The 14340-nt window shown below is 45.3% G+C and overlaps 1 protein-coding gene and 1 pseudogene across 1 annotated transcript; both read right to left on the bottom strand.

Annotated features, from left to right (window-relative positions):
- Positions 1-3814: 3814 nt before the first annotated feature.
- Positions 3815-9315, bottom strand: LOC138452959 (zinc finger protein 208-like; annotated as a pseudogene).
- A 98-nt stretch (positions 9316-9413) lies between these two features.
- LOC138452960 (zinc finger protein 845-like) lies at positions 9414-12415 on the bottom strand (the record flags this gene model as incomplete). Its single annotated transcript, XM_069605330.1, has 2 exons — positions 10286-12415; positions 9414-10201 (listed from the first exon to the last, which is right to left on the bottom strand). Coding segments are annotated over exons 1-2 (2328 nt in total), but the record flags the coding sequence as incomplete, so codon positions are not given.
- Between the last annotated feature and the right edge of the window lie 1925 nt (positions 12416-14340).

Below are 14340 nucleotides of genomic sequence, written 5' to 3'. Positions count from 1 at the left end.
TTCGACAACCAGAAGTGTGATAAGTTAAGGGAAGGGAACCTCTAACAAATGTGAATAAAGCTTGGGGAAGGGAATCCCTAAAGTGCTGTGATTAAGAGGTACAAGCCCGAGAGAGGGAGACCTACGCAAACCTTTACTCTGAGCGGTCCGAGCCTGACAGAGGGAAACCTACTTGAACTTTTACTTTGAGCGGTCGAAGCCCGATCGAGGGAGACCTGCGTGAACTATTTGTTGAACTGTGAACCCTTTTGTTGAACTGTGAAAGAACTTTTTGAACGCTGGAAAAGTGATTTACGTGGAAGTCCAGACAGGCCTTGCACCACATTTTTAACTACTTGGTTTGGAGATCCTGAGCCACAGCGTGTCATCCTGTCAACGGGGACCCCCTTACTCTGTGCTGTCTAACGTGGGAAGGAGAGCTGACTCAGCCACTTTGATTCTTTATATTCGAACACTGATTTTCCTTTGCATACACATTCCTCTTTACACACTTTTTGTTTAAGAGATAGGGAAGGCATTAGGTTTTGTTAGTATAGGCTATTTTGATTTGACAGAGACTGACTAGGACTGTGTTTTCTCTATTTGATGGTAGAGACAATTACCATTTTAGCTATAGGACAAAGTAGGAGTTTTTCCAAACCCTGAGAAATGAATAAATGTTTTACAAATTGTACCTTTTGTGTCAGTGTCATACTTATGTTTCCTTGCCTCCCTTGCATAGCTTTTGCCATTCTGACATTTCGTTTGTGACACCATCTTTTCTTTATTTCCCATTACACACTTGTTACTTGAGAAGGAATAGACATTTTTGTTTTGACTGAACTGATGTGGACTGGTTTATCATTTATTTTATGGTCCAGATTACTCCCATGTTAGGATTAGGGCTAGTCAGGCGTTACCCCAACCTTGCTGAAAGTAAAAGAAAGGTTTTTGACGCGTACATCTATTGTCCTTGTGCCTACTGTCGATCCCATGCCTTTCTTACAGAACACTGAGGTTAGATGAGTATCAAGGGAGAGGGGGCAGAGGGAAAGAGGAAGGAGGATACATGCAGGGACCCACACATTGCAATGACAGACCACACTGAAATGCAGGGCAAAAGAGCCACATCAAAACAGCACAGTAAAACCACTAACAGAAGAGAATAGAGGGAAGTACAGCATCATCAATACTCTCAGGAGGCCCACAAGGGATAAACAGCAGAGTACACCATTAACAGAAGAGAATGGAGGGAGGCACAGGATCATCAATACTCTCAGGAGGCCCACAAGGGATAAACAGCAGAGTACACCATTAACAGAAGAGAATGGAGGGAGGCACAGGATCATCAATACTCTCAGGAGGCCCACAAGGGATAAACAGCAGAGTAAACCATTAACAGAAGAGAATGGAGGGAAGTACAGCATCATCAATACAGTCAGGAGGCCCATAAGGGCTACACAGCAGAGTAAACCATTAACAGAAGAGAATGGAGAGAGGTACAGCATCATCAATATTGTCAGGAGGCCCACAAGGGCTACAAAAAAGACGGGACTCATGAATGCCAATTCCCAGGATTTTGTTGCATGCTCACTATTCCTCCACTGGCACCCTTACCCGAACCTTGTTCCGTCTCCTGAGCCTGCCTTGGGACATCCTAGCCTCCTCCTGCCTTTCTGATAAGTCCTCTTAGGGGGGCGGGGAGAGGGAGTCCCCATCCTCCTCCTCTTCTCTTCTCAAGCCCGATCTCACTTCATGTTATTGACTCCTCCTTACTACATCTGCCTGTTCCATCTCTCATTGTCCCCAATACCTCCCTAATGTTCCTTGTATGGTTCTTCAACCACATGGCTCAAGCTTCTCTAACAACCGACAATGTCTGAATGAGCTCTTTCAGTTGTAAAGTTCTCTTCCTTTTCCACTGGGATGGGCTTTTGGTTATGGTATTCAACTGTGTTATGTAATTGTGGCAGGGTTGGGATTTGTTGCTGCTCCTAGTGCTCCTGCAATCACTTTGGCAGTAGGGGGATGGCCCAGGCTTGCATCTGATCTGTCCGCCACATTGGATGCCACTTCTCCCGCCCTGCTACTCTCTAGTGTTGCCCTAGAGGGCACCCTTTGCTCCCTTTTATCTCGGCATGCGAGCTGAATGTTGGAAAACCTCTTGGTAAGGTTTTAAAATCCTACATTTGTAGAAGAAAATGGCCCTTATTACAAGCTTGGCAGTGTAGGAAAAAAGTGGTGATAATCCAGTTACTGACTTTTTTTGGTGGTAACGAAATTACTATCAGTTTTCACAAAATCATGCATTTGGAGGTAAAGTGAAGGATTTACCTACAACAGGGTGGGATTTCCCTACCTAAATAAACTAAGGATAGTCGGAGTCAGTACGTTCAACTTGAAAGTCTGTCTGTGTCCAAAACCTATACTTGCCCTCACAACTAAAGCTAAACCATGTGTAAGGATATCAGCAACCAAAGGAATAGTGGTCAAAGAAATGTTCTGAGCTTCTTCCAACTCCTGGCTTACTCTTGGCTCCCTTCCCCAAGTTCAACACAGTTCCACAAAATGGCCCCGGGGTTCCCTTTCCCAAGTTCAACACAGTTCCACAGAATGGTCTTCGGGTTCCCTTCCTACAAGTAGGCAGCATTTCTGGCTTCAAATTCACAGTGAAATCAACTTGCTCAGTTTTCCTTTTCTTTATGTCACTTGAAAAATCTTAGGCAGACCAGCCTCAGCCTTTTCACTTCTCTTGGTTTACTCCAAGTAAGGGTTCCTAGGTCTAGGCGCAGTTGTCGGACCACACGGTCTACCCATTCCAGGTTGCCCAACTGATACCCCTTGGCATTTTGCAACAGTTCTTTCTTTCTCACAGGACTTCCTTGACAACAGAGGTGTCGTTTCTGTATCTGTGTCATAAGTCCACATATGTTTCTGTTTCACTTTAACAGCTTCTTGCCTTTACCAACACGCAACTCTCGCACACTTTCCTTTGTGGTATTTCTCCTGGCTAAGACTTTCTTTTCACACTATCCAATATTATTTCGATTTTTACTTGTTTCACTTTGTTCGCAAATGCACATCACCTGCTGTTTCAGTCCTTCGATATACTCATTTCTTTTCCAGAGTTCAGCATTCAAAACTCATTACGTGCATTGCAACTTGCTCGGTATTCAATAGTTCACGTTTGGTCTCCCGACCCATTTGTCATGCATTTTCCCTTGACCGGCATCCGCCGGTACACATACAATGCCCCTTGAGCGCCCCGGCATGAGTGATCCTTCAACACTCAATGGTGTGCGGCTCCTCCTCCAGGTTCTCTCGTTTCACTCTCAGGGTTCTTGCTGGCTCCTCTCTCACTCCGGGGGAGCTCCGGTGCGCAGCGCTTGCTTCCTACAGATTATCCTGCAGCTGTTGGCGGCCTCAGCGAGATCTGTGTTCCCCAATCCCAACGGGGAACACACGGCATAGAGCTCTGCAAAGCTCCTAACCCTTCTGCAGACCGCTCTGGCCTCTGCATTTTTCTGGCCTCTCTGAAGTAGTCAGTGTTCTTTTCACTGGCCCATATTCTGCCTGCTCCACCTCGTATTGCCACTCTCTGCTGCCAGCTTGGATCTCTACCTCCACTCTGCTTCCAATTTCTCCTTTTATACACTTGCACCCATTTAAGAGGTTGTAGGTGTTGCCTGACCATAGTTAGAGGCATGGAGTAGTACATGCTAACTTGTCATTGCACCACTCTGGTACTGTGGCGAGGAAGAGGCATGAGGACATGCCTGACCCTCACAACAGACCTCATGCCTCTTCCTCGCCTCAGTACCAGAGTGGTGCAATGACAAGTTAGCATGTACTACTCCCAGTCGCCTTTTCCTTGTCCAAGTACTATGGTGATATGAATGTGGAGAAAGGTAACAGCTTATAAAGGCAGTGGGAAGGGAAGGTTGTTCTGGCATTCTGTGCACGGACTAAAGCTTTCTCTGTGTGGCTTCTCTCAGGTATAGTTATATGCTTTTCTGACAAGCATTTCTGACATTCAGAGCACCAATAAGGTTTGGCTCCTGTATGGATTCTCTCATGGATAGTTAGGTGGCTTTTCTGACTGAAGCATTCTGACATTCAGAGCACCGATAAGGTTTGGATCCTGTGTGGCTTCTCTCATGGATGGTTACACTGCTTTTCTGACCAAAGCATTTCTGATATTCAGAGCACCAATAAGGTTTGGCTCCTGTATGGATTCTCTCATGGATAGTTAGGTGGCTTTTCTGACTGAAGCATTCCGACATTCAGAGCACCGATAAGGTTTGGATCCTGTGTGGCTTCTCTCATGGATGGTTACACTGCTTTTCTGACCAAAGCATTTCTGATATTCAGAGCACTGATAAGGTTTGTTCCTGTATGGATTCTCTCATGTTTAGTTAGGCTGCTTTTCACACTGAAGCATTTCTAAAATTCAGAGCACTGATAAGGTTTGGCTCCTGAGTGCCTTCTCTCATGTTTAGTTAGGCTGCTTTTCACACTGAAGCATTTCTGACATTCAGAGCACCGATATGGTTTGGCTCCTGTGTGGCTTCTCTCATGGGTAGTTCGGCTGCTTTTCTGACTGAAGCATTTCTGACATTTAGAGCACTGATAAGGTTTGGCTCCTATGTGGCTTCTCTCATGGGCAGTTAGGTTATATTTGTGACTGAAGCATTTCTGACATTCAGAGCACCGATAAGGTTTGGCTCCTGTGTGGCTTCCCTCGTGTTTAGTTAGGCCGATTTTCTCACTGAAGCATTTCTGACATTCAGAGCACCGATAAGGTTTGGCTCCTGTGTGGCTTCCCTCGTGTTTAGTTAGGCCGATTTTCACACTGAAGCACTTCTGGCATTCAAAGCATCGATAAGGTTTGGCTCCTGTGTGGATTCTCTCATGGGTGGTTAGGTGGCTTTTCACACGGAAGCATTTCTGACATTCAGAGCACCGATAAGGTTTGGCTCCTGTGTGCCTTCTCTCATGGGCAGTTAGATTATATTTGTGACTGAAGCATTTCTGACATTCAGAGCACTGATAAGGTTTGGCTCCTGTGTGGCTTCCCTCGTGTTTAGTTAGGCCAATTTTCTCACTGAAGCATTTCTGACATTCAGAGCACCGATAAGGTTTGGCTCCTGTGTGGCTTCCCTCGTGTTTAGTCAGGCCGATTATGTCACTGAAGCATTTCTGACATTCAGAGCACTGATAAGGTTTGGCTCCTGTGTGGCTTCCCTCGTGTTTAGTTAGGCCAATTTTCTCACTGAAGCATTTCTGACATTCAGAGCCCCGATAAGGTTTGGCTCCTGTGTGGCTTCCTTCGTGTTTAGTTAGGCCGATTTTCTCACTGAAGCATTTCTGACATTCAGAGCACCGATAAGGTTTGGCTCCTGTGTGGCTTCCCTCGTGTTTAGTTAGGCCGATTTTCACACTGAAGCATTTCTGGCATTCAGAGCATCGATAAGGTTTGGCTCCTGTGTGGATTCTCTCATGGGTGGTTAGGTGGGGTTTCTGACTGAAGCATTTCTGACATTCAGAGCACCGATAAGGTTTGGCTCCTGTGTGGCTTCTCTCATGGGTAGTTAGGTGGCTTTTCACACGGAAGCATTTCTGACATTCAGAGCACCGATAAGGTTTGGCTCCGGTGTGGCTTCTCTCATGGGTAGTTAGGTGGCTTTTCACACGGAAGCATTTCTGACATTCAGAGCATTGATAAGGTTTGGTTCCTGTGTGGCTTCTCTCATGGATAGTTAGGCTGTTTTTTACACTGAAGCGTTTCTGACATTCAGAGCACTGATAAGGTTTGGCTCCTGTGTGGCTACCCTCGTGTTTAGTTAGGCCGATTTTCACACTGAAGCATTTCTGGCATTCAGAGCATCGATAAGGTTTGGCTCCTGTGTGGATTCTCTCATGGGTGGTTAGGTGGGGTTTCTGAATGAAGCATTTCTGACATTCGGAGCACCGATAAGGTTTGGCTCCTGTGTGGCTTCTCTCATGGATAGTTAGGCTGTTTTTTACACTGAAGCGTTTCTGACATTCAGAGCACTGATAAGGTGTGGCTCCTGTGTGGCTTCTCTCATGGGTAGTTAGGTGGCTTTTCACACGGAAGCATTTCTGACATTCAGAGCATTGATAAGGTTTGGCTCCTGTGTGGCTTCTCTCATGGATAGTTAGGCTGTTTTTTACACTGAAGCGTTTCTGACATTCAGAGCACTGATAAGGTGTGGCTCCTGTGTGGCTTCTCTCATGGATAGTTAGGTAGCTTTTCTGACTGAAGCATTTCTGACATTCAGAGCACTGATAAGGTTTGGCTCCTGTGTGGCTTCCCTCGTGTTTAGTTAGGCCAATTTTCTCACTGAAGCATTTCTGACATTCAGAGCCCTGATAAGGTTTGGCTCCTGTGTGGCTTCCTTCGTGTTTAGTTAGGCCGATTTTCTCACTGAAGCATTTCTGACATTCAGAGCACCGATAAGGTTTGGCTCCTGTGTGGCTTCCCTCGTGTTTAGTTAGGCCGATTTTCACACTGAAGCATTTCTGGCATTCAGAGCATCGATAAGGTTTGGCTCCTGTGTGGATTCTCTCATGGGTGGTTAGGTGGGGTTTCTGACTGAAGCATTTCTGACATTCAGAGCACCGATAAGGTTTGGCTCCTGTGTGGCTTCTCTCATGGGTAGTTAGGTGGCTTTTCACACGGAAGCATTTCTGACATTCAGAGCACCGATAAGGTTTGGCTCCGGTGTGGCTTCTCTCATGGGTAGTTAGGTGGCTTTTCACACGGAAGCATTTCTGACATTCAGAGCATTGATAAGGTTTGGTTCCTGTGTGGCTTCTCTCATGGATAGTTAGGCTGTTTTTTACACTGAAGCGTTTCTGACATTCAGAGCACTGATAAGGTTTGGCTCCTGTGTGGCTACCCTCGTGTTTAGTTAGGCCGATTTTCACACTGAAGCATTTCTGGCATTCAGAGCATCGATAAGGTTTGGCTCCTGTGTGGATTCTCTCATGGGTGGTTAGGTGGGGTTTCTGAATGAAGCATTTCTGACATTCGGAGCACCGATAAGGTTTGGCTCCTGTGTGGCTTCTCTCATGGATAGTTAGGCTGTTTTTTACACTGAAGCGTTTCTGACATTCAGAGCACTGATAAGGTGTGGCTCCTGTGTGGCTTCTCTCATGGGTAGTTAGGTGGCTTTTCACACGGAAGCATTTCTGACATTCAGAGCATTGATAAGGTTTGGCTCCTGTGTGGCTTCTCTCATGGATAGTTAGGCTGTTTTTTACACTGAAGCGTTTCTGACATTCAGAGCACTGATAAGGTGTGGCTCCTGTGTGGCTTCTCTCATGGATAGTTAGGTAGCTTTTCTGACTGAAGCATTTCTGACATTCAGAGCACTGATAAGGTTTGGCTCCTGTGTGGCTTCCCTCGTGTTTAGTTAGGCCGATTTTCTCACTGAAGCATTTCTGACATTCAGAGCACCGATAAGGTTTGGCTCCTGTGTGGCTTCCCTCGTGTTTAGTTAGGCCGATTTTCTCACTGAAGCATTTCTGACATTCAGAGCACCGATAAGGTTTGGCTCCTGTGTGGCTTCCCTCGTGTTTAGTTAGGCCGATTTTCACACTGAAGCATTTCTGGCATTCAGAGCATCGATAAGGTTTGGCTCCTGTGTGGATTCTCTCATGGGTGGTTAGGTGGGGTTTCTGACTGAAGCATTTCTGACATTCAGAGCACTGATAAGGTTTGGCTCCTGTATGGATTCTCTCATGGATAGGTAGGTGGCTTTTCTGACTGAAGCATTTCTGACATTCAGAGCACCGATATGGTTTGGCTCCTGTGTGGCTTCTCTCATGGGTAGTTCGGCTGCTTTTCTGACTGAAGCATTTCTGACATTTAGAGCACTGATAAGGTTTGGCTCCTGTGTGGCTTCTCTCATGGGCAGTTAGGTTATATTTGTGACTGAAGCATTTCTGACATTCAGAGCACTGATAAGGTTTGGCTCCTGTGTGGCTTCCCTCGTGTTTAGTTAGGCCAATTTTCTCACTGAAGCATTTCTGACATTCAGAGCACCGATAAGGTTTGGCTCCTGTGTGGCTTCCCTCGTGTTTAGTTAGGCCGATTTTGTCACTGAAGCATTTCTGACATTCAGAGCACCGATAAGGTTTGGCTCCTGTGTGGCTTCCCTCGTGTTTAGTTAGGCCGATTTTCACACTGAAGCATTTCTGGCATTCAGAGCATCGATAAGGTTTGGCTGCTGTGTGGATTCTCTCATGGGTGGTTAGGTGGGGTTTCTGACTGAAGCATTTCTGACATTCGGAGCACCGATAAGGTTTGGCTCCTGTGTGGCTTCCCTCGTGTTTAGTTAGGCCGATTTTCACACTGAAGCATTTCTGGCATTCAGAGCATCGATAAGGTTTGGCTGCTGTGTGGATTCTCTCATGGGTGGTTAGGTGGGGTTTCTGACTGAAGCATTTCTGACATTCGGAGCACCGATAAGGTTTGGCTCCTGTGTGGCTTCTCTCATGGGTAGTTAGGTGGCTTTTCACACGGAAGCATTTCTGACATTCAGAGCACCGATAAGGTTTGGCTCCTGTGTGGCTTCTCTCATGGGTAGTTAGGTGGCTTTTCACACGGAAGCATTTCTGACATTCAGAGCATTGATAAGGTTTGGCTCCTGTGTGGCTTCTCTCATGGATAGTTAGGCTGTTTTTTACACTGAAGCGTTTCTGACATTCAGAGCACTGATAAGGTGTGGCTCCTGTGTGGCTTCTCTCATGGATAGTTAGGTAGCTTTTCTGACTGAAGCATTTCTGACATTCAGAGCACTGATAAGGTTTGGCTCCTGTGTGGCTTCTCTCATGGGTAGTTAGGTGGCTTTTCACACGGAAGCATTTCTGACATTCAGTACACCGATAAGGTTTGGCTCCTGTGTGGCTTCTCTCATGGGTAGTTAGGTGGCTTTTCACACGGAAGCATTTCTGACATTCAGAGCATTGATAAGTTTTGGTTCCTGTGTGGCTTCTCTCATGGATGGTTACACTGCTTTTCTGACCGAAGCATTTCTGATATTCAGAGCACTGATAAGGTTTGGCTCCTGTGTGGCCTCTCTCATGGGTAGTTAGGCTGCTTTTCACACTGAAGCATTTCTGACATTCAGAGCACTGATAAGGTTTGGCTCCTGTATGGATTCTCTCATGGATAGGTAGGTGCGTTTCTGACTGAAGCATTTCTGACATTCAGAGCACCGATAAGTTTTGGCTCCTGTGTGGCTTCTCTCATGGATGGTTACACTGCTTTTCTGACCGAAGCATTTCCGATATTCAGAGCACTGATAAGGTTTGGCTCCTGTGTGGCCTCTCTCATGGGTAGTTAGGCTGCTTTTCACACTGAAGCATTTCTAAAATTCAGAGCACTGATATGGTTTGGCTCCTGTGTGGCTTCTCTCATGGGTAGTTCGGCTGCTTTTCTGACTGAAGCATTTCTGACATTTAGAGCACTGATAAGGTTTGGCTCCTGTGTGGCTTCTCTCATGGGCAGTTAGGTTATATTTGTGACTGAAGCATTTCTGACATTCAGAGCACTGATAAGGTTTGGCTCCTGTGTGGCTTCCCTCGTGTTTAGTTAGGCCAATTTTCTCACTGAAGCATTTCTGACATTCAGAGCACCGATAAGGTTTGGCTCCTGTGTGGCTTCCCTCGTGTTTAGTTAGGCCGATTTTGTCACTGAAGCATTTCTGACATTCAGAGCACCGATAAGGTTTGGCTCCTGTGTGGCTTCCCTCGTGTTTAGTTAGGCCGATTTTCACACTGAAGCATTTCTGGCATTCAGAGCATTGATAAGGTTTGGCTCCTGTGTGGATTCTCTCATGGGTGGTTAGGTGGGGTTTCTGACTGAAGCATTTCTGACATTCAGAGCACCGATAAGGTTTGTCTCCTGTGTGGCTTCTCTCATGGGTAGTTAGGTGGCTTTTCTCACTGAAGCATTTCTGACATTCAGAGCACTGATAAGGTTTGGCTCCTGTGTGGCTTCTCTCATGTATAGTTAGGTTGCTTTTCTGACTGAAGCATTTCTGACATTCAGAGAACCGATAAGGTTTGGCTCCTGTGTGGCTTCTCTCATGGGTAGTTAGGCTGCTTTTCACACTGAAGCATTTCTGACATTCAGAGCACCGATACGGTTTGGCTCCTGTGTGGCTTCTCTCATGGGTAGTTAGGTGGCTTTACACACGGAAGCATTTCTGACATTCAGAGCACTGATAAGGTTTGGCTCCTGTGTGGCTTCCCTCGTGTTTAGTTAGGCCGATTTTCTGACTGAAGCATTTCTGACATTCAGAGCACCGATAAGGTTTGGCTCCTGTGTGGCTTCTCTCATGGGTAGTTAAGCTGCTTTTCACACTGAAGCATTTCTGACATTCAGAGCACTGATAAGGTTTGGCTCCTGTGTGGCATCTCTCATGTATAGTTAAGTTGCTTTTCTGACTGAAGCCTTTCTGACATTCGGAGCACCGATAAGGTTTGTCTCCTGTGTGGATTTTCTCATGGGTGGTTAGGATGCATTTCTGACTGAAGCATTTCTGACATTCAGAGCACCGATAAGGTTTGGCTCCTGTGTGGCTTCTCTCATGGGTAGTTAGGTGGCTTTTCACAGGGAAGCATTTCTGACATTCAGAGCACCGATAAGGTTTGGCTCCTGTGTGGCTTCTCTCATGGGTAGTTAGGTGGCTTTTCACACGGAAGCATTTCTGACATTCAGAGCATTGATAAGGTTTGGCTCCTGTGTGGCTTCTCTCATGGATAGTTAGGCTGTTATTTACACTGAAGCGTTTCTGACATTCAGAGCACTGATAAGGTTTGGCTCCTGTGTGGCTTCTCTCATGGATAGTTAGGTAGCTTTTCGTACTGAAGCATTTCTGACATTCAGAGCACTGATAAGGTTTGGCTCCTGTGTGGCTTCTCTTATGGATAGTTAGGCTGCTTTTTACACTGAAGCATTTCTGACATTCAGAGCACTGATAAGGTTTGGCTCCTGTGTGGCTTCTCTCATGGGTAGTTAGGTTGTATTTCTGACTGAAGCATTTCTGACATTCAGAGCACTGATAAGGTTTGGCTCCTGTGTGGCTTCTCTCATGTTTAGTTAGGCTGCCTTTGTGACTGAAGCATTTCTGACATTCAGAGCACTGATAAGGTTTGGCTCCTGTGTGGATTCTCTCATGTTTAGTTAGGTTGCTTTTCTGACTGAAGCATTTCTGACATTCAGAGCATCGATAAGGTTTGGCTCCTGTATGGATTCTCTCATGGATAGTTAGGTGGCTTTTCTCACTGAAGCATTTCAGACATTCACAGCACCGATAGGGTTTGGCTCCTGTATGGATTCTCTCATGGGTAGTTAGGTTGCTTTTCTTACTGAAGCATGTCTGACATTCAGAGCACTGATAAGGTTTGGCTCCTGTGTGGCTTCTCTCATGTTCAGTCAGGCTGCTTTTGAGCCTGAAGCATTTCTGACATTCAGAGCACCAATAAGGTTTGGCTCCATTATGGATTCTCTCATGGATAGTTAGGTGGCTTTTCATACTGAAGCATTTCTGACATTCAGTGCACTGATAAGGTTTGGCTCCTGTGTGGCTTCTCTCATGTTGAGTTGGATATGTTTTCTGACTGAAGCTGTTATGGCATTCTGTGTACTGATGAGGATTTTCTCCGATGTTGGTTTTCTCATTTTGAGCAGGATGGGTTTTCAGACTCAAGCCTTTATGGCATTCATTGTCCGGGCAAGGTTTCTCTGGGGGTTTCATTTCTCCAGCTTGGGTTTTGTTTAGCAAAGTTAATCTCATTACAGGGTCAGCCATTTGTAGAGAATGCTCTATATTCACTTCTCAGTGCACTCTTCGTTACAATTCCATTGTACAAAGGAAAGCTCTATAAAGGAGCTTTGATTTTTCACCTCCATGTGTCAACGCTGGTTGTGTTTTTGACAAGTTTTCCCATTTAGGTGTTCTCAGACGAATCATAATGCTTTAACGTCTTATGTTCTTTTCAAAATACCCATACTAACATGTTTGTTAGGATTAAATCCAACCTTGGTATGTAGTGTTTTCAAATTCAATGCATTGATATGGTTTTCTACTATTTGCAATCTTCATTAAAAAAAGCTTTGACTTTTGAATTACATTTTTATCCGAATTCGAACTTGCTTTGGGTCTCCTGCTCACCCGTGTATTTATTTCGAACTTTTCTGAAGCATGTCCTTCTCCCAGTTACCTTGACACTCTGAATACAGATTGTAAGCGATAACAGAAATAATTTTCTTAATGCGTAGCTTACTCCAGTCCTGACCAGACTGGGCTTCTAGAATCTTCCATTCATGAGATATCCGACATCCTCCCTTTTGTTCCAAGTAAACCCATTCTTGAGGCATTTCACTTTTTGTGCAGGCTTTGGAAAGCTGTAAAAGAAAATGGACACATTATCTTTCTAAACATAAAGAACGATGAGGCAGTTATAGTTTCTTTATTGTTGAAATAGTGTTTTACTGGTTTACATATATTTCACCTGCCTTTAAAGCTTCAAATTCTAAACCAAAGTTGTAACATAGCCAAAATTAAGGCTTAAAGCTCCAAGCCAGAATATTGCATCTTTCAGAGCCTCCCATTTCCCTACAAATCTCCTCTGCATTTTATTCAGTCTTTGTGCAGAGCCCTAAAGAGGTGCAGATGCCTTAGTGACCCCACCCTTCCCTTTTCATTGCATACTCTACAAATACTTTCAATGTTTGGAATGTTAATGCGATCTCCCAGCACCCGTCTTAACTGGATCACCCACAGCTCCTCTTTTAGCCATTTCAGAAATGTACTGGGCTTTCCCCAATGTCTTATATCCAAATAAGATTTCTCTTGTTCTACCTGGCAACCCATGTATTAAAACCCAACTCTGATTAAAGATACTCCATGAAGGAGACGTTCCCCAAGCCAAGGGATCTTCTCTAAAGTGTGTCCTCTATGAATTTCAGTCAAGTGGCTACAGTACATTTTATCAAAACGCCCACGGACCATTAATAATTATGGAGGTGTTTAAAATAATGTGGGTAAATCATGAGTCAGAAACAAGAGAGCTTGGTTATTACTACTTTTTACAGAGTACAACTCAATATATGAGTTATATTGATGTTGGTATTGGTTCATTAATTTGGAACACATTTCTTAAGACAAATGAGCATTCTTTGGAAGCTTATTGGTACTGTGAAATAAACATTTGCGTATCGCAACCACTGAAGATGTTTTTGCCTACATTTTTGTGTGGAAATTAAGGCCTTATTAAAATAATTTCTGATGTCAGCCAAAAAAAATTTAAAAAGAGTGGCCAGGGTGCAACCCTGCTTTAGGCCACTGATCATGTGACTATTGCCGACAAGCTCCACCCCCTTTAGTATCTAGATGCCCCTGCAGTGGTGCAGTAACTAAAGCCAGTATTTTACCCGATACACATGATAAAATGTGTCTGAGAAATCTATAGATGGAGGATATACTGGGTGTGAGAATGTTGCCTTACCCGAGGACCCACTCGCCACACTGGTGCTTGGGTGTAGGGGTTTTCAGTCTTGTTGCCACATTCGCAAGCTTGGGAGCCGCCATGTTTTCCAGTCGGGGCAGGTGTGGGGGTGAGCGGGGAGAGACTAGCAGCACAGTTCAACGCATGCGCTTTGCATGGTCCGTTGCTCTGGCCAATGGTCAGGCCGGCTAGGAGGCTCATTCTCATGTGAGCCACCACAAAACCCGAGGAATTTCACAGGCCTTTGTGCCACAATTGCCTTCAGTCTGCATTGTGAAGCTTAGTGTTGACGTTTTCTGCCTCCTGCTGCCTTGTACCTGTTTTGCCCAGGGGCCTCCTTGCCTCTGCTCTGCCCGATTTCTTCTCTTTCTAGTAATTTCTTGTTTGCTGCGGGACTCCCTGGCACTCTCCACCTGTTCCCTCTTTGGGGCAAGCTTTCTCTGTCCTTCCATTTTGACTCCCTTCTTTCTGGATACCCTGGATACTATCACTGTTCCAATATCATGTTAATACGTGCATGGCCTGTCTTTCGTGGTGGTGGGGGAAGGATCGTCCACGTAACAGGACTGGGTCATTCAGTAATGGGTCCCTGGAGAGAGGGATCTCTATTTCCGACATGGTCCTTCCACAGGACCAGACTAGACTCCAGGCCCTAGAACGCTACGCTGGCCCATCAGAAGACCCGGCTATCTGGTACAAGTGGACAACCACAAAACTGACCTCTCAGAGATCAGGACCCCCAACAAGGTGGTTGAACGCCAACCTCACAATCACTAAAAACCCTCAAGCATCATCTGGAACAGACCTAGAGATCCA

Source organism: Ambystoma mexicanum, chromosome 4p (genome assembly GCF_040938575.1).
Source record: "Ambystoma mexicanum isolate Mex_15411 chromosome 4p, UKY_AmexF1_1, whole genome shotgun sequence".
NCBI classification, from domain to species: Eukaryota; Metazoa; Chordata; class Amphibia; order Caudata; family Ambystomatidae; genus Ambystoma; species Ambystoma mexicanum.
The sequence above is the reverse complement of the archived record's forward strand: the minus strand, read 5'-3'. Positions and strand labels throughout refer to the sequence as shown.